General features: G+C 40.3%; 1 protein-coding gene across 5 annotated transcripts in view; it reads right to left on the reverse strand.

Annotated features, from left to right (window-relative positions):
* COL4A1 (collagen type IV alpha 1 chain) overlaps positions 1-24,748 on the reverse strand; it is a 240,395-nt gene that overhangs the window by 89,240 nt on the left and 126,407 nt on the right. For all 5 annotated transcript variants that reach the window (XM_074990147.1, XM_074990120.1, XM_074990128.1 and 2 more), the window contains 10 exons: positions 21,994-22,029; positions 19,517-19,558; positions 17,805-17,894; positions 16,325-16,360; positions 16,108-16,167; positions 10,917-10,961; positions 10,584-10,637; positions 9,670-9,711; positions 7,829-7,922; positions 6,075-6,110 (listed from right to left, as the gene is read on the reverse strand). In XM_074990147.1, coding sequence (XP_074846248.1) covers positions 6,075-6,110; positions 7,829-7,922; positions 9,670-9,711; positions 10,584-10,637; positions 10,917-10,961; positions 16,108-16,167; positions 16,325-16,360; positions 17,805-17,894; positions 19,517-19,558; positions 21,994-22,029 — 535 coding nt within the window. The remainder of the gene's footprint in view (positions 1-6,074; positions 6,111-7,828; positions 7,923-9,669; positions 9,712-10,583; positions 10,638-10,916; positions 10,962-16,107; positions 16,168-16,324; positions 16,361-17,804; positions 17,895-19,516; positions 19,559-21,993; positions 22,030-24,748) is intronic.

The raw sequence follows: 24,748 nt of genomic DNA on the forward strand, positions 1-24,748 counted from the left end.
TGACCGCAGCAGCTGGAATCAGGAACTACACAAGGGCCTTCAGAAGGGCAAGATAAAGATCAGACAGCTGGCAGAGGAGAAGCAAGCCCATAGAAAGGACAGCAAGGACCTGCCAGACACCCACTACATATGCAGCAGATGTAGTAAGGACTGTCACTCTCGTGTGGGCCTCCACAGTCACAGTCAACGCTGCAAATGACGATCTTAAATGGAGTTACGAAGGGCGCGATCCATAGTCTACGCAGACTGAAGGATGCCTAGGAAATAACTCCTAACGTTCTGTCAGCTTTTTTGACTGTTGTTGCACATTGGGCTGATATTTTCAAAGTATTGTCCACAGTGACTCCAAGATCTATTTCTTAAGGGTTAACAGCTAATTTAGACCCCATCATTTTGTATGTATAAGTAGGATTATGTTTTCCAATGTGCATTCCTTTGCATTTATCAACATCAAATTTCATCTGGCATTCGGTAGCCCCACCACCCAGTTTTGTAAAATCCTTTTGTAACTTTTCACTGTCTACTTTGGACTTAACTATTTTGAGTAATTGTATCATATGTGAACTTTACCACCTCACTGTTTATACCTTTTTCCTGATCATTTATGAATATGTTGAACGGCACTAGACTCAGTACAGCTCCCTGTGGGATCCCAGTATTTACTGCTCTCCATTGTGAAAACTGACCATTCATTCCTAACCTTTGTTACCTATATTTTAACCTGTAACTGACCAATTGGAAGGCCTTACTTATCATCCCATGACAGCTTACTTACCTTTAGAGCCTTTGGTGATGGACTCTTTCAAAAGCTTTCTGAAAGTCCACATACACTATAACCACTAGATCACCCTTGTCCACTTATTTGTTTAACCCCTCAAAGAATAGTAACAGATTTGTGGAGTGTGATTTCCCTTTACAAAAGTCAAATTGATTCTTCCCCACAAATACTGGGTTGACCTTCATGCCTGACAATTTTGTTCTTTACTATAGTTTCAACCAGTTTGCCTCACACTGACATTAAGCTAACTGTCCTGTAACTGCCAGGATCACCACTCGAGTCGTTTTTAAAAAAATCAGTATTACATTAGCCATCTTCCAGTCTTCTGGCACACACTTATTTAAGCATTAGGTTACATAACACAATTAGTAGTTCTGCAATTTCACATGTGAGTTCCTTCAGAACTCCAGAGTGGATCATCCTGGTGATTGACTACTATTTAATTTACCAATTTGTTCCAAAACCTTCTCTACTGATGTCTCAATCTGGGGCAGTTTCTCAGATTTGGCACCCACAAAGAATGTCTCAGGTGTGAGAATCTCCCTCACACCCTCTGCAGTGAAGACCAGTGCAAAGAATTCATTTAGCTTCTTTGCAACAGTCTTGCCTTCTTTAAGTATCAGAGGTAACCATGTTAGTCTGTATCTTGAAAAATAACAAGAATTCCTGTGGCACCTTATAGACTAACAGAAATTTTGGAGCATAAGCTTTCTTGGGCAAAGACCCTCTTCATCATATGCATGAGTGGGGGGGCAGTTCAGAGGAACATTTAAAGAGGGGCGTCTCAGTAAAGGGGAGGGCCAGAGCCACAACTATTTCAGATTTGAGGACAATTTATACCTTTAAATCAGTGGCACTGCTATGGGCAAGTGCAGGGCCCCACAGTATGTCAAAATTTTTATGGCTGACCTGGAACAACGCTTTCTCAGTTCTTGTCCCCTAGTTCCCCTCCTCTATCTGCACTACATTGATGACATCTTCATCATGTGGACCCATGGGAAGGAGGCTCTTGAAGAGTTCCACTGTGATTTCAACAGTTTCCACTCCACCATCAACCTTAGCCTGGACCAGTCCACACAAGAGATCCACTTTCTGGACACTATTGTGCAAATAAGTGATGGTCACATAAATGCCACCCTATACTGAAAACCCACAGACCGTTATGCTTATCTGCACGCCTCCAGCTCCCATCCAGGGCACACTACACAATCCATTGTATGCAGCTAGGCACTAAGGTACAACCGTATTTGCTCCGATCTGTCAGACAGAGACAAACATCTACAAAACCTTTACCAAGCTTTCCTCAAGCTACAATACCCACCTAAGAAAGTGAAGAAGCAGATTGATAGAGCCAGACATGTACCCAGAAGCCACCTGCTACAAGACAGGCCTCACAAGGAAAACAAGAGAATACCACTGACCATCACACACACCTCCCAGCTAAAGCCTCTCCAGTGCATCATCAGTGATCTGCACTGTCCTCGCCTAAAGACAGCCTGCCAACCTTAAACAAATTCTCACCAGCAACTATAGACCCCAACACAGTAACTCTAAACCTGGGGAACCAATCTCTGCAACAAACCTCGCTGCCAACTCTGTTCACATATCTCCACCAGCCATATCATCACAGGACCTAATATCAACCATACCATCAATGGCTCTTTCATCTGCACATCTACTAACGTAATATATGCCATCATGTGCCAGAAATGCCCCACTACAATTTACATGGGCCAAACTGGACAGTCTCTATGTAAAAGAATAAATGGACATAAATCAGACATCAGGAATGGTAACATACAAAAACTTTTAGGAGAACAATTCAATCTCCCTGGACACTCAGTAACAGATTTAAAAGTAGCAGTCCTACAACAAAAAATTTCAAAAAGCAAATGAGAGAGAAATCTCTGAGCTGCAATTCATTTGCAAATTTGACTCCATCAACCAAGGATTAAACAGACACTGGGAGTCATTGGCCCATTACAAAAGCAGTTTCTCTGCTCTTGATGTTCACAACTTGACATTAGAATCTGACAGTGGGCCACATCTCCCTTGACTGATCTGACTTGTTTTCTCCTCTCTTGATGTATACTACCGATAATGGGCCATTTCCACCCTGACCGAATAGATCTCGTCAGCTCTGGCCCTCACCTTTACTGAGACTCCCCTCTTTAAATCCCCCTCTGAACCCCATCCCCTCACCTCCACTCATGCATCTGATGAAGCTGGTCTTTGCCCATAAAAGCTTATGCTCCAAAATATCTCTTAGTCTATAAGGTGCCACAGGACTTGTTGTTTGCCTTCTTTAAATGCTCCTTGAGCAACTTGATCCTCCGGTGACCCCATTAATTGTTTGCCAGTCTTCCTGCTTTGTGTACTTAAAAAAATATTAGTTTTTGTGTCTTGCTAGTAGCTATTCAAATTCTTTTTGCCCTGTCCAAATATGCTTTTACAGTTGACTTGCCAGAAATTTTGTTCCTCTCTCTTTCCCTCCATAGGATTTGACTTCCAATTTTTAAAAGATGTCTTTTTTTAATCTAATGGTCTTTTTTACTCTGTTTTTTAGCATGGTGACCTTTTCTGGTACTTTTACTTTTTCTTTTTTAATTTGGAGTACACATGTAGTTGAGCCTTTATTCTGACATGTTTAAAGTTTCTATATACTGGCTGGCGTTTCACTCCTGTGATGGTTCCTTTTAATTTCTCTTTAACTAGCCTCCTAATTTTTAGATAGTATCCCACCCTGAAGTTAAATAATTCTGTGGTGAGCTTCTTTGGCATTTTCTTCCCACAAGAAAATTATACTGAATTACATTACTGTCTCTGTTACTGAACATCTCAGCTACATTCACTTCATGGTGCCGCATAGGACCAAATCAAGAATTTCCTCTCTCCTTGTGGGTTTCAGGAGTAGCTGCTCAATGAAGCAGTCACTAATGAGGACTAGAAATTTTATTCCTTCATCCCATGCTGAAGTGTCACATTCCCAGTCAACATGGGGATAGCTAAAATCTCCCACCAGTGTTCTGTTTTTGTAGCCTCTCTAATATCCCTGACCATTTCATAACTGTCAAGATCATGTCAGAAGGCTGATAGTATATTCCTACTGTTGTAGTCTCTTATCGAAAGTGATTTCAGAAGCCCTTGAAACAAAAATGTTAACAGGAATTGGTGGATAAGTGGGTAGTGTTAATAAGGGTAATAAGTGTTAAGTTAAGGAATGCTAATGGAGTAATAAGAACATTATTTAATAGGTAAACAGGACTATTTAAGATCTTTTAGTAAATAATACTGTTCACCCTAATTTTCAAAACTTTCATCAGCTATTTTTGTTAAGATCCATCCTTGTTCATTAATCATTAGAAGTGATTTTTAAAAAATTTTGTTCCTTTCTCTACATTAAAAAAGACTTGACAAATCATACAAGCACGCACTTTGCTGAAGTTTACTCTGTAGCAATGACTAAGTAAAAGTCATTGTCCCTCATCACATACATTTCTTTAGTTTTTACAGACTCCCACATGGATTATCCTTCCCCTTAGACTTTGAAACCTTTTCTGGCAATATTATGACACTGCTCCCCACAAGCTTGAATACTTATTTCACTGTCAGTACAGATAATGCTAGCACATGACAGCCACAAAGCATTGGCACCTGGCATGACAGCCACAAAGTACTGGCAAACCTGAAGCAGGTATAATATTTGCCCTGGAGATATAAATTGTTTATTTCCTTTTTAAAATTCAGGAGACAAGGCAATGACTTGTGAGATCAAACATAGAGATATTTATTGACTTTGCTTTTGAGTCCCCAAATTTTTTCACTAGTTTCAAGTTGGGCTCATCTACACTACTACCTTTGTTCAAAGGAAGGATGATAATTAGGGTGTTGGGAGTTTACTAATGAAGTGCTGCCGTGCAACAGCAGCACTTCATGAAGCAAATTGCGCCCCCACCCCTGGCAGCAACTTCGAAGTTTTAAACTTCGAAGTACCGGCACACGTCTAGCTGCGGCTCACCCGCTGGTACTTCCAAGTGCTGGGGCAACTTCGAAGTCCCTTTACTCCTCAGTAAAGGAACTTCGAAGTTGCCTTGGCACTTCGAAGTACTGGCAGGTGAACCATGGCTAGACGCGTGCTGGCATTTCGAAGTATAAAACTTCAAAGTTGCCACGGGGCGGTGGAATTTGCTTAATGAAGTGCTGCGTATGCACCACAGCACTTCATTAGTAAACTCCCAACACCCTAATTGACATTTTCCACATAGCTTCAGTGAGCACCAACACCATGATAAACCCAATGTTCTTATCCAATTCAGTGTTTAATAGCAAACAAAGGGGCTGCACCTACACTAGCAAGTTCTTTCAAAAGAGTTTTCAAAAGAAGGGGGCTCTTTTGAAAGATCCTGCAGAGCATCTACACACAAAAAGTATTTTTTGAAAGTAAATCGAAAGAATGTGGGACTCCTTTCAAAAGCACTCTTCCACTCCTGTTTGAGGAAGAACATCCCCTTTCGAAAGTTTCTTTCAAAAGAAAATGGGTGTAGATGCTCTGCAGGGCCCTTCTTTCGAAAGAGCAGCCCTCATGGCTCCTGATTTTTCAAACCCTGGCCCGCTCTTTCAAAAGAGTGGGGGCCGTGTGGATGCTCTCTTTCGAAAGAACAGATCACTCTTTCGATCCGCTTCTTTGTGTGTGGATGCTTTCTTTTGAAAGAGGTTCTTTTGGAAGATATCTTCTGGAAGGGTTTCTTTTGAAAGATCTCTGTAGTGTAGATGTAGCCAGGGACAAATCCCAAAACCTTCTCCCTTTCCCCTGAAATCTCATATGAGAAGAAGACAAACTGGGTAGTCAGCAGGGGTGCCGTCCCTAGAATCCAGTGCTAGGATTTCCTGTCCTCATCTCTGGATCCTGGACAATGCACAGTTCCAACGGAGCTATGTTGTTCTGGCTTCTTTTGTCTGGCTGTTCCTCTCAGACACTGTTCCACTAATATTATATGAGAAGTTTCCCAGTAGACTGAAAAGTCCATGCAAAACTAATACAGCCTAAATATTCTCCATAGAAAACACAGTTTATGCCATAGACATAGCTGATAACATACTTCCATACATGAGAGGGACAATCCATTCAAAGATATTGTGGGGATGATTACATTCCCCTCAAGAAGGCAATGTATGTCAACCCTGGAGGTTGGGCAGTGACTGAGAGTAACACATGCTCAGCACCCCAGAAGACTGACCCCAGTTTTTTTGTTTTTTTTTTAAGAGCGAATAAAAAACAATGGTCATATGCTCATACCTGGAGGACCTGGCAATCCTTGTTTACCCGGCAAACCTAGAACGCAAAGTACAATGGATGAATATTAATGAAATAGACACTTTCAACATTAATGATCTCATAGTATTTATTATGTAAATACTCACTACCCCCTTATAACACTATAGAGTAGCGTAGACTGAAAACTCAGATGGTTTAAACTGGAATTATCTGAGAAAATTATGGTAAAAATAATCTGGGACTGACATCAGTGGAAGTCTACAAAACATACATTTGTCATAAAGACCTGAACCTGAGGGTGCTGAGGCTCAGACCCCCAACACTGCCCTGGAGTTGAGAGGATCTGACCCTAATTCAACACCACTGGCCAGGGACTAGTCTATCACTGACACATTCTATGCAATTCCTGTATTGCTACTCACAGCTAATCATGTTTATTTAAAAAAAAGCAGATCTTCAACTGAAATTCATAGATTATATTTAAAATAGTGACATTTCACTAATATCTACACAGCAAAGTTATTTTTCATTTGAAATCCCTGCTCTTTTCAGGTAGATGCAATTCAAAATCAGGGCTCCTCCATCCTAGGTGAATGCTATAACCACTGAGCTAAGTGCTAGGTGGGTATCTCTGGGTCCTCCTCCTGCCATTTTGTGAATCTATTATTTCAAAATAACTATCGGTTGTGCTCACTTTGACGCGTACCAAAATTTGAGATGGAAGGACGTATCCTTGAGAGAGCTGAGGAAATTTCTAATTCTTCAGTCCTCCAGCAGGTTCAAAATCTTTAAAAATAAAATTTTGGTTCAGATTGAACTGAACCTGAAAATTCCAAAAACTTTTGCTGAACGAAAGACGTATGTTTCAGGTCAAATTAAATGGCTTGTTCCTCAGAACATTGTTAAAGGTCTAGATTCACAAGATGGCAAGAAGAGGACCCAGCGATGCCCACCTGACACTTAGCTCAGTGATTGTAGCATTTACCTGGGATGGAGAAGACCCAATTTTGAATTGCATCTACCTGAAACGAGCAGGGATTTCAACTGAGATCTCCCTCTTTCCAGGTGTGTACGACAATCACTGAGTTGTGAGCTATTTGTGGCTTGATTTCTCCCCATCTCTCTGGTTGAAGCCATTTAACTTTGTATATGATACACAAATTGGGCCAAAACAAGAGAGCAAGAACACCACTGTATGCTGGTCATCAGGCCATCTACCTGAGAGGGGAGAGACCCTACTTCAAGTCTTCAGTGACCATTTAACTACTCATACAGATTGGAACAGCTGAAAGAGAGCTGGAGAGAGACCACCTCCAAACAGCCAACACCCTAGAGGTTAGGATATCTTAATCACTGAATGACAAGGTATCAGATGAGTGCAATCCCCACCTCATGCAAAGGAAACCATTTTTATAGCCAAGAGCTATTCAGCAAGTTTGTGATAATTCACAAATAGTTTGGGTCTACTGAAACCACAATAAATTATTTGTCTGAAAAAATTTAACCAGCTCTAACCTTTTAAATAGCGTGCAACAAAAGTACACCAAAAGGTGAAACATGCCATACAGCAAAGTAATTCATCACATATTCAATCAAAACTACATAGGAAATTTACATAAGCAGAATGTAAGAACCCAAGAGCAATTCAGTGACAAAATCTGGGGATTTCATTATCATATAGCTCGATTAAAACATTCAAGTAATTCAACACTATTCTCCTTTAAACAAAAACAAAGTACACATATAAGGACAAAAAAGGCAATATAAATGCATACCTTTTTGACCTGGTTCACCTTTGAATCCTGGAGCACCTGGAAGACCCATGTCTCCTTTTTCACCGTACATGTCCACTGTTCCAGTACCTATTACCTGAATCACAGAACGAATATAAAAATATTAAGAAATACACAAGGGCAGCAGGTATAAGGCATGGGGGAACTAAGCCTCCCTAAATGGGGCAGAAAATGACATATGTGGCACGTTTCCCTTTGGACCAGCTTATTGCCTTTGGAATGCAAGTACTGGAAGCTCCTGAGAAGTGTGTGTGTGGGAGCAGGGCTGTCACCAGTGCCTGGACCATGTCCACGCCTGTGGTGAGCCTCTTCCTCTTAAGGCTCCTCCACCCACTGCTTGCTCCTCTCCAGCTCCACCCCTCCACTGTGCATCCTTAAGGCAAGAAGGGGAGGAAAGGAGTGAGCAGTGGGCAGGTGGGGATCCTCAGGGAACAGGGTAGAGAGAAGAGGAAAGGGGAGGCATTGGGAAGGGGGCAGAGAGGAGCAGATGGAGGGCAGGAGGTCTTGGGGAAAGAGGTGTAGTGAGAATGGGACCTTGGGACAAAGCAGGGTTGGAGAACAGGCAGGTTCTCAAGGTGAGGAAGCTGAATGGGGTCAGAGCCACGGTCCAGGCACTGGGGTTACCCATAATTTTAGGGAACTCAAAGTTAGGATCTGGGGCAAGGAAAGATCCTCTAGTTCAGAGACATCCATTTCTGCACTATCCCCTGACCCTGGGTGATGTGGCTAGGCTTCCACAATCTCCTTATCTGCTGATGCCAACTAAGAATAAGAACTTCACAAATCTACTAGCAGCACTGCTTGGCCTGAGGAAATGGGCAGCATGCAGTACCTTCCTAACAGTTCCATGACAGAGTAATGAGCCCAGAAGAACAGCTTCTGGTCACATTCTGGCCCTCAGCTTCCACTCAAAGACACTAACTACGAACAGGTAGCTGGAAAAAAAGAAGATGACATCCTACCCTGCACAGAGGCTATGACTGCCCAACTGAGCTACAACCAGGGGAAAATATTCTAGGTCAGTAGCATGATTTGATGTGTTCCTGTTTCAAACAGCAATATGTCAACGCATACTATGGAACTGTTAGTGCATGGTAGGAGGGTCTATATAGGATGTTACTGCACAGTAAGCAAGTGCACTTTAGATTTATACCCTGATTTGCAAAACACTGGGTAGCCAAGTTTTAGTGTCAACCAAAATGATATTAACACTTACATTACATTTTATTTTTATATAGTTTGCTTTGGTGCTTTCTCTTGGCAGTGAATTGTACCTGAAGCACAGTACTCTAACTCTACACAGAAATATTCTGGAATTATGCACAATCCATTGAAAGAAGTTATCCATGTCCCAAATACAGGGGAAATCGTTCATAGCATTTGGGACACACATGTGCCTGGCTACCTTCAGTCGAAATCTAAAAATAGTGTGAAAAAATAGGCTTTAGTAAACTGTAAAGTCAATATATCATGTTCTGAAGTCTCTTATTTGCACCATTGTTAGTAATTGTTTGTATTGCTTTGTAATGATAGCAAGGCAGCAGTAATATTTTAAATCCATAAGCCAGAAGATTTATAACTCAAAAGGTACAAACTTCAGCTATACTGAAGTTTCTCTTTACAGATTTAAACTGTATACCACATGGACAACATATGGCTCCCAAGTTTTGCTCCCACTGAAAATCTGTGATAGCATTGCCACTGATTTCAGTTGGATCACAACCTGTGCATAGCCTTTATGAAAAGAGACCTGAGTGCCTTGACTTCCGCAATGGTTAGGGATTTTGTGTGTGTTTCATACAAGCAAAATTTAATTTACTCACTGGTCCTGGAAGTCCTGGAAGACCTTGTGCGCCCTTGTCTCCCTGAATAGAAAAACAATTTACATTTTTTAGACTGAAGTACCACACAACAAAAACTGATCTATCAGTGTCATTCCATTAGCTTTTTAGTTTTACACAGAGAGATTTTGTATTCTAACAGTTTACTTCACTGAACAAGATGTACACAGAATACATTTCACAAGTTCAGGTTTGGGCTACATAAATCCTTCTTCTGCACAAACTTCCAGAATACAAAGTCATATGCAACCCATTAATGAGAGCTGTATGTTCAGATATTTTGTAGCTGATGAAGCAAGCACTGCTTCATACTAAGTAACATTTCTTATTACAGAGATAGCCCTGAGAGCCCTGCCTATTATTAATTGAGGTGATGACAAATTTCCATTATAAGGACCTGCTTTCCGTTGCATATAACTTTGCCAAACTGTAACTGTTTGGGGTGACCTTTTCCATGGTAGGTGTCTGCTTCAGACTGAACTTTGGGAGAAAGTTTCAACAAAAGTGACAATTATAATAGGGAACTACACATAGTTTAGGACATGACAAAAAGTTTTGGACATGGTAAAAAATTCTGGCATCTCTTCATTTGGAAAACTCCAGGGCTCCATACTTTGGAGCAGGGATGTAAATCTGGCAGGAGAGAGGACTGCATTTTTCTCATGGCTGTGCCTTTTGATATCCCTCTGAAAATCTGCCCATATCTTGTCATGTTATATTATGAAAAAAAGTTACAGTTCATAGATGTTTAGAGCAGACTTAGATTTAAGGAGTGTAAAATTAGTTTTGAGGCACAACAAGGATGAATTAAGATTGCATAGACAACCTTAATTCTGGCACTTCCTAATTTATAGATGACTGATTTTGCAATCTTAATGGTTTAACATATTACTTGCCTTAGGACCAATTTCACCTGGTCGTCCTGGATGTCCAAACTCACCATCCTTACCCTATGTGTATATTGGAGTGGGGGAGGAGTGAAAAAATAAAAAACAAATCAGACACAACAAATACAGTTGTTCCTTCTTAGTTTAAATCCTTAAACTGATCACTTTTTTTCAACAAAATTCAACACAAAGGCAATTTATCTAAATAATTCCGAAAACTACTGGTGTCTTCCCACAATTTTCATTCTTCTTATTTTTGCATACAAAGGAATCAAACATTAGAAGATGATTTATTCTTTCAAAAAGATAAGAAAAATATTTAAAATGTAGTGAAAGACATACAGGTTCCCCTTTTGGTCCTTGCTCGCCATCTTTTCCAGGTTTTCCCTGTAAAGCAAAAAATTCCACATTACTGAATCAGAACCATCAAATTTATATAATTTCTCTAAACATTGGCTGAAATATTAAAACTAAGAATCCAGCAGGATAAGGTGATCATAATTTCTCTCACAGCTAACAGCACACAACACATGTTGAGCAAAAAAGATGGCCACTGAGAAAGCATATTTCCTAGCATGGTGATAATCTAGAGCAGAGGTTCTCAAGCATTTTGTATTGCTAATTCCTTTCACACAGCCAGCCTCTGAGTGTGACTCCCCCCTTTACATATTACAAGCGGGGGTTAATTTAACTTTAATTTAGTGGGTTCAAGCTGTCAGCCTCACACAGACACCTTGTAGCTCCCCAGGTAATAACTTCACAACTCTTTCAGGGTTTGTGACCAATGTTCCCGCTAACTGTTTCCATCCAGGGGTGGAATAAATTTTGTTACATGCACCAAGGCACATGCAGATGTGCACCACCAATAGAATCACATGCTGCCCACAGTGGGGGGCTGTGGGCACTCTGCTAATCAGCTGTGTGGCACCTGAATCTCTCCTGGGTGGCTATCCAAGTGCTCAGCTGCAGGGAACACTGTCTGTGACCCCCCAGCATGAGAAATTAGAGTCTAAAGTAAAACCACAGAACTGCAAATCTCCCCATGTTGCTCAGTTGATACTTCAATAGACAATTAACAATATTCTTATTTTATTTGCATGTAATTAATTTTTATTGCCTATCTTCATTTTTGTAATCGTTTCTGTTAGGGATGACTATGCTTCCATACTATGGATGACAGGTGTTCCTGAAATAGTGCTGATTAGGCAAAGCTGCAATATATGTTTCTTTTGATTTCTGGGAGTGATTTATCAAAAAAAAAAAAAAAGAAATTTCCAACACACAAACTAAGCATGCACTTTCTTCTCTTTTAAGATTTGTACATATTGTATTTGGTTTTTCCACTAGATATTTCTCCCTGCCGAACTGGTCTATGGTTTCAAAAATACATAGTTGACTCTTTGTGGATACTTTGTTAATTTCATAAAATTGAGCTGAAATTTGGTTTGTTTTAAAATAGGCAAGAGGTGGACTCTAAACTCACTGTATGTATGGAATGTGCTTCAATAGTAATTAGATGTTCCATGGTTAGGACAAGTAAGGAATACAGAACGCACAGAATAATAACTTTGATGGCCATATGTTTTGTAAGCTAGCTATACAAGGCTATGCAGAATGCTAAACCTCTATTTCTCCAATTAACTGCCAGAGAGGATTTCGTATCTCATATGTTTTGTTAAATGGTCTCAAAGAAAGCATGGATTTTTGTGGTTTAATTCATCTATTTGTAACACACTGAAAGTGATTGCAAATCCATTGCCAGCAGTTCAAAGATTAGTTCTTAGTTAACTCTAAACTACCCTAGACATTGGTAATTTATTTGCATTTTATTTTAATTATCAGGACTATTGAGGTTTATTTGTCAAATATGCATTTCACTGTAGGTTAATTAATATTTATATGTGCACGTGCAATAGAGTACTAACGATTAATGAAATGGTTATAAATGGTAAACAAATCACTTCAAACAATCACCACGTTTTAAGAGTAATTTCTTTACAAATAGCTTAATGTCTGTACATTTGAAACACTTATGAGACCTTAAATTTTATTAAGAAAATAGACGATATAAAAAGACATTGAACTAATATAGTCAGACTATAGAAGGCATTAACAGTGGACTCAATGAAGTCTACTTGAAATTAGTTCTCTAAAAGTAAAGAAACACAAAATTCACACCCCAAAAAACCCTGGTAGGACAAGAAAAGATGCAGAACAAGAATGACACATAAAATCAGAATACAACTGGAATACTGAATTCTAAATCACATGACAGAAGAAGGACAAGCGGTTTGTTAGCAAGCAGTGAGATAAAATAACGGGATATAAATATTTATATTTCAAAATGTTAATAAGAGAAAAAATAGCAGTAGTAATCACACAATGACTAAATTATGATTCTTCAAATGATTTATCAAATTACAGAAAAAGAAAAATAAGAGTTTCTGAGTCTAAGAATTTATTTGATGATTTTTTTCAAGATTTTTCACAACTTCAGAAGAAACTCAGATTTATCCAAAGCACGAAATATGTAATAAGAATATTAGAAACTTTGTTCATGAGATTACATCAAAAGTAACATGATGCCCCCATACCAGGATTCTTCCATTTCCTTGCCAGAGTTTCTCAAACTTCTCAAAGTTGGTGACCTCTTATTTGGAGTCAGATGGACAGATGCCCCACGTTTCAAAGGGATGCAAGGTCCAGGGTTGCCTTAGGGTTTGACCCCAGCCTGCCATCCTCTGCCCTGCCAATTCCCAGAGTTGCGGAGGGGAGGGGCTGGAAGCCAGAAAGAGCAGGGGTTGCGGTGGGGATTTGAGGGAAGACGTGAAATGGGGGCAGGGCAGGTGGCTTGGGGGATGAGGTGGAGTGGGGGTGTGGAATGAAGGCAGAGCAGAGTGGGTTGAACCACTGCCTCCAGTACTAGACCCCTCTAGTCACCTCTTAAGCTGCTATGAACCCTATATCCCCCTAAAGTGCAAGTCCTCCCAAAGGGTGAGGCCTGGGGTAACCGCCCCAGTCTGTACTATCTATGGGTCTGAAAATATAAGACCAAACACTGGTGGAGCTGACCCACATTCTGGAATGCTGGTGGAGCTTGAGCACTATGGGCCCATGTAACTCAACACTTACGGTCAAATGTTTTCGTAGGCCTGTGACACCTTCCATAACATGAGAGATATAAATGAGAATACCTAAAAGCTGGTAGAAATTTTCTGGATTTATATTTTGGGAAGTTAACAGCAAACTTGAGCGAAAGGGTAAAGATTTAATGGGGCATAAGGGATCCAGGCTTTCTTTGCTTTAGATATTAATAGCACTTCCCATGCCTCACAACACTCTTTAGTTGCCTTTCCTGACCCCATAGTGCTCACCACCCGGCAACTGAGACATGTTTAATTTAACTTTTTATAAATCTGCCATATGCTAGTAAATTATGAAAGATAAGCTCTATAGGAATTACTGAATAGTAACAGAGAGATAGCCATGCTAGTGAATATACTATGAAAACAAAAAAGCAGTCCAGTAGCACTTTAAAGGCTAACAAAATAATTTATTAGGGGATGAGCTTTCATGGGACAGACCCACTTCTTCAGACCATAGCCATACCAGAACAGACTCAATATTTAAGACCTGAGAACCAAAAGTAGTAATCAAGGTTGACAAATCAGAAAGATTATTATCAAGGTGAGCAAATCAGACAGCAGAATGGCAGAAGGAGGGGAGGAAGTCAAGAATTAGATAAAGCAAAGTACGTAAAAGAGCCCCTAATATGATTTGGAAAATTGTCATCCTGGTTCAAACCACATGCTAATGTGTCGAATTTGAATATAAAAGAGAGTTCAGCAGCCTCTCTTTCCAAACAGCTATGAAAATTCCTTTTCAGTAAAACACAGACTTTCAGGTCATTAACAGAATGGCCCACTCCATTCAAGTGCCGGCTGACAGGCTTGTGAATCGAGAGTGTTTTTATGTCTGTTTTATGCCCATTAATTCTTTAGCTAAGACAGTCTGTACAATATACAAAGCACCTGGGCATTGTTGACACATAATGGCATATATGACATTAGTTGAGGAACGTGAGAATGTGCCCGTGATTCTGTGAATAACCTGGTTAGGTCCAGTGATGTCATCTCTAGAATAGATATGTGGAAAAAGTTGGCAACAGGCCTTGTTGCAAGGAAAAGTTCCAGGATTGGTGTTCCTGTGGTATAGTCTGTGGCTGTTGGTGAGAATCCTCATAAGGTTGGGAGGCTGTCTGTAGGAGAGAACAGGCCTGTCACCTAGGCCCTTCTGGAGTGTGGCATCTGATTAGGGACAGGTTGTAGGTCTCTAATAATGCATTGCAGTGGTTTGAGTTGGGAGCTGTAGGTAATGACCAGTGGTGTTCTGTTCTTGGCTTTTTTGGGCCTATCTTGGAGTAGCTGTTCTCTGGGTATTCGTCTGACCCTGTTGATTTGGTTTTTTTATTTCTCCTGGTGGGTAATTCAGGTTAATGAATATTTGGTAGAGATCTTGTAGTTTTTGATCTCTGTCAGTTGCATCAGAGCAAATGCGATTGTATCTAAGGGCTTGACTGTAAATAATGGATCTAGTTGTGTGTGCAGGATGGAAGCTAGAAGCATGTAGGTAAGTATAGCGATCAGTGGGTTTCTGGTAGAGTGTGGTACTGATCAGCCCATCCTTGATTTGTACTGTAGTGTCCAGGAAATGTATCTCTCATGTGGAGTAGTCAAGGCATAAGTTGATGGTGGGGGTGCAGATTGTTAAAGTCTCTGTGGAATTCTTCTAGAGTCTCTATACCTTGGGTCCAAATCATAAAGATGTCATCGCTACAGACTAACATGGCTACCCCTCTGAGACCAAGATAACTTATGTTAGTCAACAAAACAAAACAGCAGTCATGTAGCACTTTAAATACTAACAAAATAATGTATTGCATGATGAGCTCTTGTGCAGACCCACTTCTTCAGATCTGGAGACAGTCTGGGTCTTCCCCACGAAAGCCCGTCACCTCATAGATTATTTTGTTAGTCTTTCAAGTGCTACATGACTGCTTTTTTTGTTTTGTTAGGATACCGACTAACAGTACTACCTCTCTGTTATGTTAAAGTCATTTTCTCTCCATGCCATGTGTAAATTAAACAGATTTAATGTGCCTATGCACAGGTAATTATGCAAATCGTTCAATTCACTAAATGGATTTCAATTGTGAATTATGTTCTGTCCTGTAATGGCCTAATTCAGCTTCCATTGAAGTCAATGGAATTCAGTTAATTGCTAATTTAGTGAAAATGGGATCAGATCTTAAATGTTTTGTGAAGTATTTGTGAGTCTTTTAGACGTCACTGAATACTACCAACATCCTAAGCCAAGTACTGGCCCTACTGAAAACTTTGGCAAAACTCCCATGAATATATATATCACGTATATATCACTTTTTACATCTCACTGATAAACTATCAAATTCAATAGCTTTATGTAAACAATAAAATGATGGTCCATGTTTATTGATAAAATACTGTGTACTTACTCGTGGGCCGGCTTTCCCAGGTTCACCCTTTTCACCTTTTATGCTTGAGCCTGAAAATCCCTTAAGAAAACAGACCAGATTAATCATACGGTCATATTTCATTGTAAATGTTATTTTAGTTATAAACCACTAAGATACATAGAGTACTTTAAGGCATGGACACCATTAAGATTGGTAAAATCTCTTAATACAAACAAAGTGATTACTTATTACTTACTTGAGGTCCAGTTTCACCTTTTTCACCCTTTTCACCCTAATGAAATTAGAAAGCAATGGAATCAATATATTGGAAAATGATCAATAATCCACTTCTAAAAATCATTTATTTCCTCTTTGTTAGATACTGTACACTGTCGCCATATTATCCACTCTTGTTCAAACTACAGGTTGAACCTCTCTAATCCAGAACTCCCTCATCCAGTAAACTCCGTAATCCATCATGATTTTAGTTAGCCAGAGAACCACTTATTCTGAATGTGGCCAAGTTTCCTGCAGTCCCATAAAGTTTGTTTATCGCTGCCATTCCTGGCTCTCAGCATTCTGTGCTGTTATTTAGCTGTAATTTATCCCTAAGTGTTTTCTAAGATCCCTCTAAGCAGTGGAAGTGTTGGTAGTGTGCTAAAAAATACTGACATCCTGTCACCCAGCAAATTCTCTCTTCCAGCACGAGTCAGGTTCCAAGGGTGGCAGATGAGACAGGTTCAACCTATACAGGGCCTGCTAGGCATGTAGGGAAAAGTAACACCTTTTTTTTTTAACATACAAAATTTGAATCCATTTACACCTAATGTATCGTACTAATAATTGTTGCTTATAATGCCCTGCTAAATAACTATAAGTTACAATTCACTGGAGGTGATTCTATTAATGAGAATAAATCTAATATAAATTAGTTGTTCTATTTTTAAAGATGTTTGCAATTCACACACACACACACACACACAAAATCCCTATGTTGATCAGCTTCTATGATATTCTTCAGGCCTGTCACCCAATTTGTCTCCCACTCACCCTCTGCCAAAACAAATTCACAGGAACGTGAAATGTTATTCAGTACAGGATACAATATTTTTGCCAAAATTTTCGATGCATAACTTCCTTTCAAGCATCCAGAGACAGTAAACCAATGGAAAGAGAACACTGAGCTGCCTGGGAATCCAATGCTAAAAAGGATCCCAATTCTCCACCTTCCCCCAATGGCACACTTCCTCCTGGGCTGCATGGCCAGCTCCCATGAAGTGCTGCCATTGGCTTCGCTACTAGAACTGAGCAGTACACAGTACAGGGAAGTATGGCGAGGAAGATGACGTAAGTATGAGGCCACAACAAATGAACTGCTGACTTTCTGGAAGGAGGTGTCTCTTTTCTCTCACTTCACCACCTAGATGATATTGCATTAAAATTTACGTAAGTATGAGAGAACATTCTATAATGTATACAATTCTTACCAAAATCTTCTAGGGGCATGTGATTTATTTACACAGATATTATCATATGCAAAGATTATACATGTACTAATTCTTGAGATACTTACAGGAAGGTCATTAAACTTTATTTAGGAAAGGTAATCATAGATCAAGTGTGCATAATTAGCATTAAACTCTGGTTTCCCTCTTTCCTTAAAAAGCTTGTCCCCACTGACTTTAGCAAAGAAACTAGGAAACCAATATTTTAAGGACTCAATAATATTTTCTCACCTTGTCTCCATACAGTATTAATGTGGTCCCATTCTCTTTGAATGGCTGTGATCCTGGTGGTCCCGGAGGGCCTGGAAATCCTTGTTCACCCTAATGATACAAAATACAGGATTATGAATTTAGCTAGAAATAATATTTATACTGAGAACATGCATAAATAAAATCATTAAAATAAAATAAGGATTTAAAAGAGTGACAAGATGTTTGTTGGATTGTTATTTTAGCAAAACCAAATACAATAGACCTTTGATCTATGCGAGAATTACGTTCCTGGGAAACCACGAGTAATTCAAAATCTGTGCAAATCAAGGGGGGCAGGGCCGCCAGCTCAGCCCCAGCAGCTGCTGTTGCAGCTGGTGGTGGAGGTATCCTCCTGCAAAGTGGGAAGAGTGCTTGCGGAGCACTTTACGTTGCCCTGGGGTGCTGCTGCTGGGGAGGGTAGGGGGTCCCTTTGTTAAGGGGGATCCCCCTCTTAAAGGGCCGCCAGCTCAGCCCCAGCAGCTGCTGCCACGGTGCAAGAGGAGGCAATCCCCCTGTGAAGCTCTGCCAATCGTCAGCCTTTTAACAGGGGGAGCCCCCTTAACTCCAGGGCAGAGCTGGTGGAGCAAAGCCTTCCGCTAACTCTTCCCCCTTCACAAGGGGATCACCTCCCCCTGTGCCACAGCAGAGTCTCCCTGGACCTGGAGCTTCCTGAAGTCCCCCTCCAATCACGCAAATATGAGTTACGCACATGTCAAATGTGCGTATCTCAGGGGTTTACTGTAGCTCATAAACTAAAAGTTTGCATATGCATTTGCAGAAAATTGCATTATAAATCACCTGGCAGACCTGCTCTGAATCACCCTAATGTAACATGCCAGATGCCATCCATAATGAAGCAGAGTAACTATTGCTCAGTCATACTGGCAGATTCACTTTGTTGATACTTACAGGGATACAAAAGAGTTTGGGGTATCCTTATCAGAGAAAAAAGGGGCAAGGGAAAAGAGGTCATGCAAAGTTGCCCCAAGTGCTGAAAGAACGTATTTATTCTCAGTAAGATGAGAACACCATCAGCTTCCACACAATAAAATCAACGGAAAACACACCTCCTAAAAGACCCTATATATTATGTACATTATTTCGGCTCAGTTACATTTCCTGTTCATTTTTGCAAAAGGAAAACCCAAATAAGTCAGCAAATCAGTCTTGCTAAATCTTCTTTTTTCTGCACGTATACTGAATGAAACTTTGCCTCATGAATTACACCAGGTAAAATATAGATGATGTTGGAGTCATTCTGTGGAGTAAGCCAATACTGTGCTGTTTGGCTCAAGTCACTGCCTGGTATAATTTGCTGCTAGCATGATTTGTGGAATTTGACCTGACTAGCATTGGGCACATAGAAATTGCCATATTGGATCAGATCCATGGTCCACCTAATTCAGTATCTTTTCTCTGACAGTAGCCAGCACCAGATGCATCAGAGGATGATTTAAAAACCCAGCAGTAGGCAGCTATGGTGTCATGTGTCCCCCTAGACATGTCTCTCTAATAGTTAAAAACTGCTTTTAGTCCTGAAGTGACTTGAGCCAAGTTTAAATCCAAACCTTTTCAAATGAAAACAGTACTGTACTGGATTACTCCAAGGAGTTACTCCAACAGCCAAACTCTAAAATAAATATAGCTTCAAGAATATGTCTAGCATCTATATTCTATGGAGAGGGGCTTACCTTGTCACCTTTTTGTCCTTGAAAACTCAAGCCCATATGACCCTGATGATAAAAAAAACTGCATATTATTACACTGACCAACTTTTCATTTATAAATATATATTTAAAGATATTATAAATGTGGTAGATTTGGCGTGAAATCTAACTTAGGCTGTGTCTACACTAGCAAGTTCTTTTGAAAAAGCCGGGCCTTTTTCAAAAGAACCCGTGGAGCATCTACACAAAAAATGTAATCTTTATATCTGAATTTGAAAGAACACGGCCCTTTTTTCAGTGGCTCCTCTTCCTCTCCTTCTCCCAGATGAGGAAGAGCGCCTTTTTCCGAAAGATTCTTTCAAAAAAAAAATGTGTGTAGACATCCCGGGGCCCTTTTTTTGAAAGAGCACCTTCATGGTACTGGATTTTTCAATCCCTTGCCCATGTTTTCAAAAGAGTGGGGGCTTTGTGGCCACTCTCTACTGAAAGAGAAGATTTATTTTTTGATCTGTGTTTTTATGTATGGACGCACTCTTTTAAAACAAGGTTGTTCAGAAGAGATCTTCCAGAAGAACTTCTTTCGAAGGATCGCTGTAGCGTAGGCACAGCCCTACTGTTTATTCAAACAGAGAAACTTCTCAAGGCACATATTTTCTTCTCCTGATTTAAATGATAATAAACTACAAGTACCAATTAGAATGATGATTCTATTATTCATTTGTGGGAGTGTCTAGAACATGCTAGACATTCACAAAATATATAAAAGGCATAGGTCCAGCTACGATGAGATCCCGTTCTTTTTTTAAAAAACAGAGATGGAGAAATGAGGAGCAGAGAAACATACCATTAAAATGGCCGTAAGATTTAAGTATACCCTTAGTGACAACTAAAATACGGCTGTATGTGTGCATGCATATATTTAAATGTACAGATATCTCACTCTTACAAAAACTCCTTTCCCCTCACCTACACTTCTTTCAAAATAGACTGACAGAAGCAGAGGCAATCCTAAATGACCTTACAAACATGTCATTATAGTTATCTTTTTTCCTGTCTTTAGCACAAAGATCTTCACCCCTAGACAGGTGGAGCAATGATGGGATTGCAAAAGGTACGGGAAATGCAGCCTTCAAATAAATATTAGATCCCAATGGACCACTATGGCCGTGTCTACACTAGCCCCAAACTTCGAAATGGCCATGCAAATGAAATATGAAATACATATTCAGCACCTCATTAGCATGCGGGCGGCTGCGACACTTCGAAATTGAAGCGCCTTGCCGCCGCGCGGCTCATCCAGACGGGGCTTCTTTTCGAAAGGACCCCGGCTACTTCGAAGTCCCTTTATTCCCATCTGCTCATGGGAATAAGGGGACTTCGAAGTAGGCGGGGTCCTTTAGAAAAGGAGCCCCGTTGGGACAAGCTGCACTGTGGCGAGGCGCGTCAATTTTGAAGTGCCGCGGCTGCCCGCATGCTAATGAAGCGCTGAATATGTATTTCAGCACTTCATTAGTAAACTTCGAAATGGCCATTTGCATGGCCATTTCGAAGTTTGGGGCTAGTGTAGACACGGCCTATATATCTCAGAGGATCTTTTTCCTAATGTCTGCTCACTCTGTAGACATCCACAAGGCCTGTGAACAGCTGAAGAGTCCTATCTGGGGCATAATGGTCCCAGGTTCTTTGAACTCAGAGCTGTACAGTACCTGCGGCTGTTTGTATGGGGTTTTTATGTGTGTGCACTTCCTGCCCCTGGATACCAGCGATCATGACAGATACTGATCTTTCCTCTGCTCCTGATTTTTGTAGAGAATCAGACCCCAAGCAGCACTTTCCACTTACTTCTGCCTTCAGAGGCAGAAAAGAAGACAGGTGGCATCAGATGAAAATAAACGAATGGGGAGAGAAGTAAGAGGTGAGAAGGATGGAGGAACGTGGAATCCCACAATAATGAACAGAGTGAGATACATCGAAGTTGGAAGAGAAGTAATATGAAGTGGGTCACTGCAGATCAGAGCTGGATGTTGTAGGGAAGTTCACTAACAGAAAAAAATATTTCCCAGTGGAATGCCAAAGGAGGTAGCAGACACTACACTCTCCTACCACATACTGCTCAATGCCACTCTGCCACCACCTTAGAGAGAATGGGACGAATATAGAGTTTGTTGAGTGGTTGCGAGTTGGTGAGGGATCTGCCCAGAGACTGTGATTAGAATTTTCATGAAAACACTGAGGTGACTGCTAGACACCTCCTCCATCTCCTCCTCCTCCTCCTCCTCCATCATTATCATCATCATCATCATCAAGAGAATGCAACATTTAATGGTGATTTAATCTTGTAGGAAAGTATATCTGAAAGAGTAGCCTATAAAATAGTGCCTTTTTGAGCCCTGTTAATTAAGATGCAACATTTTATATAAAGACACATGAGTGAACAGAACATTTGGAAACTAAATAGTTCGAATGTTTGCAGTGACAGTGCTGTTTAAGAAAATCCTCACCTTCTCACCCTTTGCTCCCTTTTCACCTGGAGGACCCTAAAAGACAAAACACTTTATTAGACTAAATGCTATATGTTACATGTGATGTTTTCTGCTTACCACAGTTATTAAAAATGCTAAGCTATCTACTACTGTCTTAATGGAGAAAGATCAATATGTTTTTAGTACTTTCTAGCTTCCAGAATTTGTCTAAGATCTTCTATTAGGGGTGTGACCTCGCCAGATTTCACTGTTAATAAGTGGTGGAGGTAGTCACTATGTAGACAGGAGACATTCAAAGCAAACTGAAGGTGCTGCAGAGAGTGGAGGTGGTGGTTCAGAACTCTTCTCTTTGATCGATGCATATACCAGTTCCTTGGCCTTAGCACATCTCTTCTTCCCAAAGTGAGATTAAGAACGGTCCATCCGGCTCAGTAACCTGTCTTCTGACGATGGTCAATGCCAGGTGTCCCAGAGGAATGAACCAAACAGGTAATCAAAGTGATTCCTCCCCTGTCACCTGTTCCCAGCTTCTGACAAATATGGGCTAGGCACACCATTCTACCCATCCTGGCTAATAGCCATTAGTGGACTTAGCCTCCATGAATTTATCCAGCTCTTTTTTGAACCCTGTTAAAGTTCTGGTCTTTACAACATCCTCTGGTGATGAGTTCCACAGTCAGACAGTGTGCTTGTTTGTTTTAAATCTGCTACCTATTAATTCCACTTGGTGACCCCTAGCTCTTTTGTTAGGTGAAAAAGTAAATACCTTTTCTTATCTACTTGCTCAACAGCAGTCATGATCTGATAGACCTCTACCATATCGTCCTTAGTACCCTCTTTTCTAAACTGAAAAGTCCCATTCTTTTTAATCTCTCTCATATGGCACCAGTTCCAAACCCCTTATCATTTTGATGCCCTTTTCTGAACTCTTTCCGATGCCAAAATATCCTTTTTTTAGATCTGTACACAGTATTCAAGATGTGGGCACGCCAGGGATTTATATAGAGGCATAAGATACTCACAGTCTTATTGTCTATCCCATTGTTAATTAATCCTAACATTCATTTTGATTTTTTGATACTGACTGGATGTTTTCAGAGGACTATCCACAATGATCCCAACTTATCATTTGAGTGGTAACAGCCAATTTAGTCCTCATCATTTTGTGCGTACATTTGGGATTATATTTTCCAATATGCATTACTTTCCATTTATCAACAATAAAATTTAGCTGCCATTTTGCTGCCCAGTCACCTAGTTTTGTGAGATTTTTTTGAAGTTCTTCAATCTGCTTTAGACTTAACTATCTTGAGCTGTTTTGTATCATCTGCAAATTTTGCTGCCTCATTCTTTACTCCTTTCACCAGACCATTTATGAATATTTTGAATAGGATAGATACCAGTATGGAGCCCTGTGGAAGACCATTACTTACCCCTCTCAATTGTGAAAAATATTTGTTTCCTTTCTTTAACCATTTATCAATCCACGAGAAGACCTTCTGTCTTATCTCATGACTGCTGACTTTACTTAAAAGTCTTTGGTGAGGGATCTTGTCAAAGGCTTTCTGGAAATCTAAGTATACTATAGCCACTGGATCTCCTTTGTCTACAAGCTTGATGACTCCCTCAGAGAATCCTAGTAGATTAGTAAGGTGTGATTTCCCTCTATAGAAACCATGTTGACTTTTCCCAACAAATTCATCCATGTGTCTGACAACTCTGTTCTTTACTATAGTTTCACCTAATTTGCCCAGTACTGAAGTTAGATTTACCAGTCTGTAATTGCCAGGATCATGTCTTGAGCCCTTCTAAAGTTTGGTGTCAGATTAGCTATCTTCCAGTCATTTAGAACAGAACATGATGTAAAGGATAGATTACAAACCACAGATAGTAGTTCAGCAATTTCAGATTTGAGTCTTTAGCACTCTTGGGTGAAAACCACCTGGGCCTGGTGACTTATTACTGTTTGGTTGGTGAATTTGTTCCAAAGCCTGCTCTAACGATTCCTCAGTATCAGGAAATTACTCAGATTTGCCACCTAAAAGAATGGCTCAGATTTGGGAATCTTGTTAATATGCTCAGATGTGAAGACTGATATAAAAAATTAATTTAGTTTCTCTGCAATGACTACTCATCCTTGAGTGCTCCTTTTAGCATCTTGATCATGCAGTAGCCTCACTGGTTGTTTAGCAGTCTTCCTGCTTCTGATGTACTTACAATTTTTTTGCTACTACCTTTCAAGTTTTTGGTTAGCTGTTCTTAAAATTCCCTTTTGGTCTTTCTAATTATATTTTTATATTTCATTTGACAGAGTTTATGTTGCTTTCTATTTTCCTCACTAGGATTTAACTTCCACTTTTTAAACAAGCATTTTTTATCTCTCACTACTTCTTTTATTTGGTTGCTACTCCATGGTCGCACTTTTTTGGTTTTCTTACTGTGTGTTTTTTATTTGGAGTACACATTTAAGTTGAGTCTCTATGGCTACATCTACACGTGAAGCCTACATCGAAATAGCTTATTTCGATGTAGCAACATCGAAATAGGCTATTTCGATGAGTAACGCCTACACATCCTCCAGGGCTGGCAACGTCGATGTTCAACTTCGACGTTGCGTGGCACCACATCGAAATAGGCGCAGCGAGGGAACGTCTACACGCCAAAGTAGCACACATCAAAATAAGGGTGCCAGGCACAGCTGCAGACAGGGTCACAGGGCGGACTCAACAGCAAGCCGCTCCCTTAAAGGGCCCCTCCCAGACACAGTTGCACT

Source organism: Carettochelys insculpta, chromosome 1, assembly GCF_033958435.1.
Source record: "Carettochelys insculpta isolate YL-2023 chromosome 1, ASM3395843v1, whole genome shotgun sequence".
NCBI classification, from domain to species: domain Eukaryota; kingdom Metazoa; phylum Chordata; order Testudines; family Carettochelyidae; genus Carettochelys; species Carettochelys insculpta.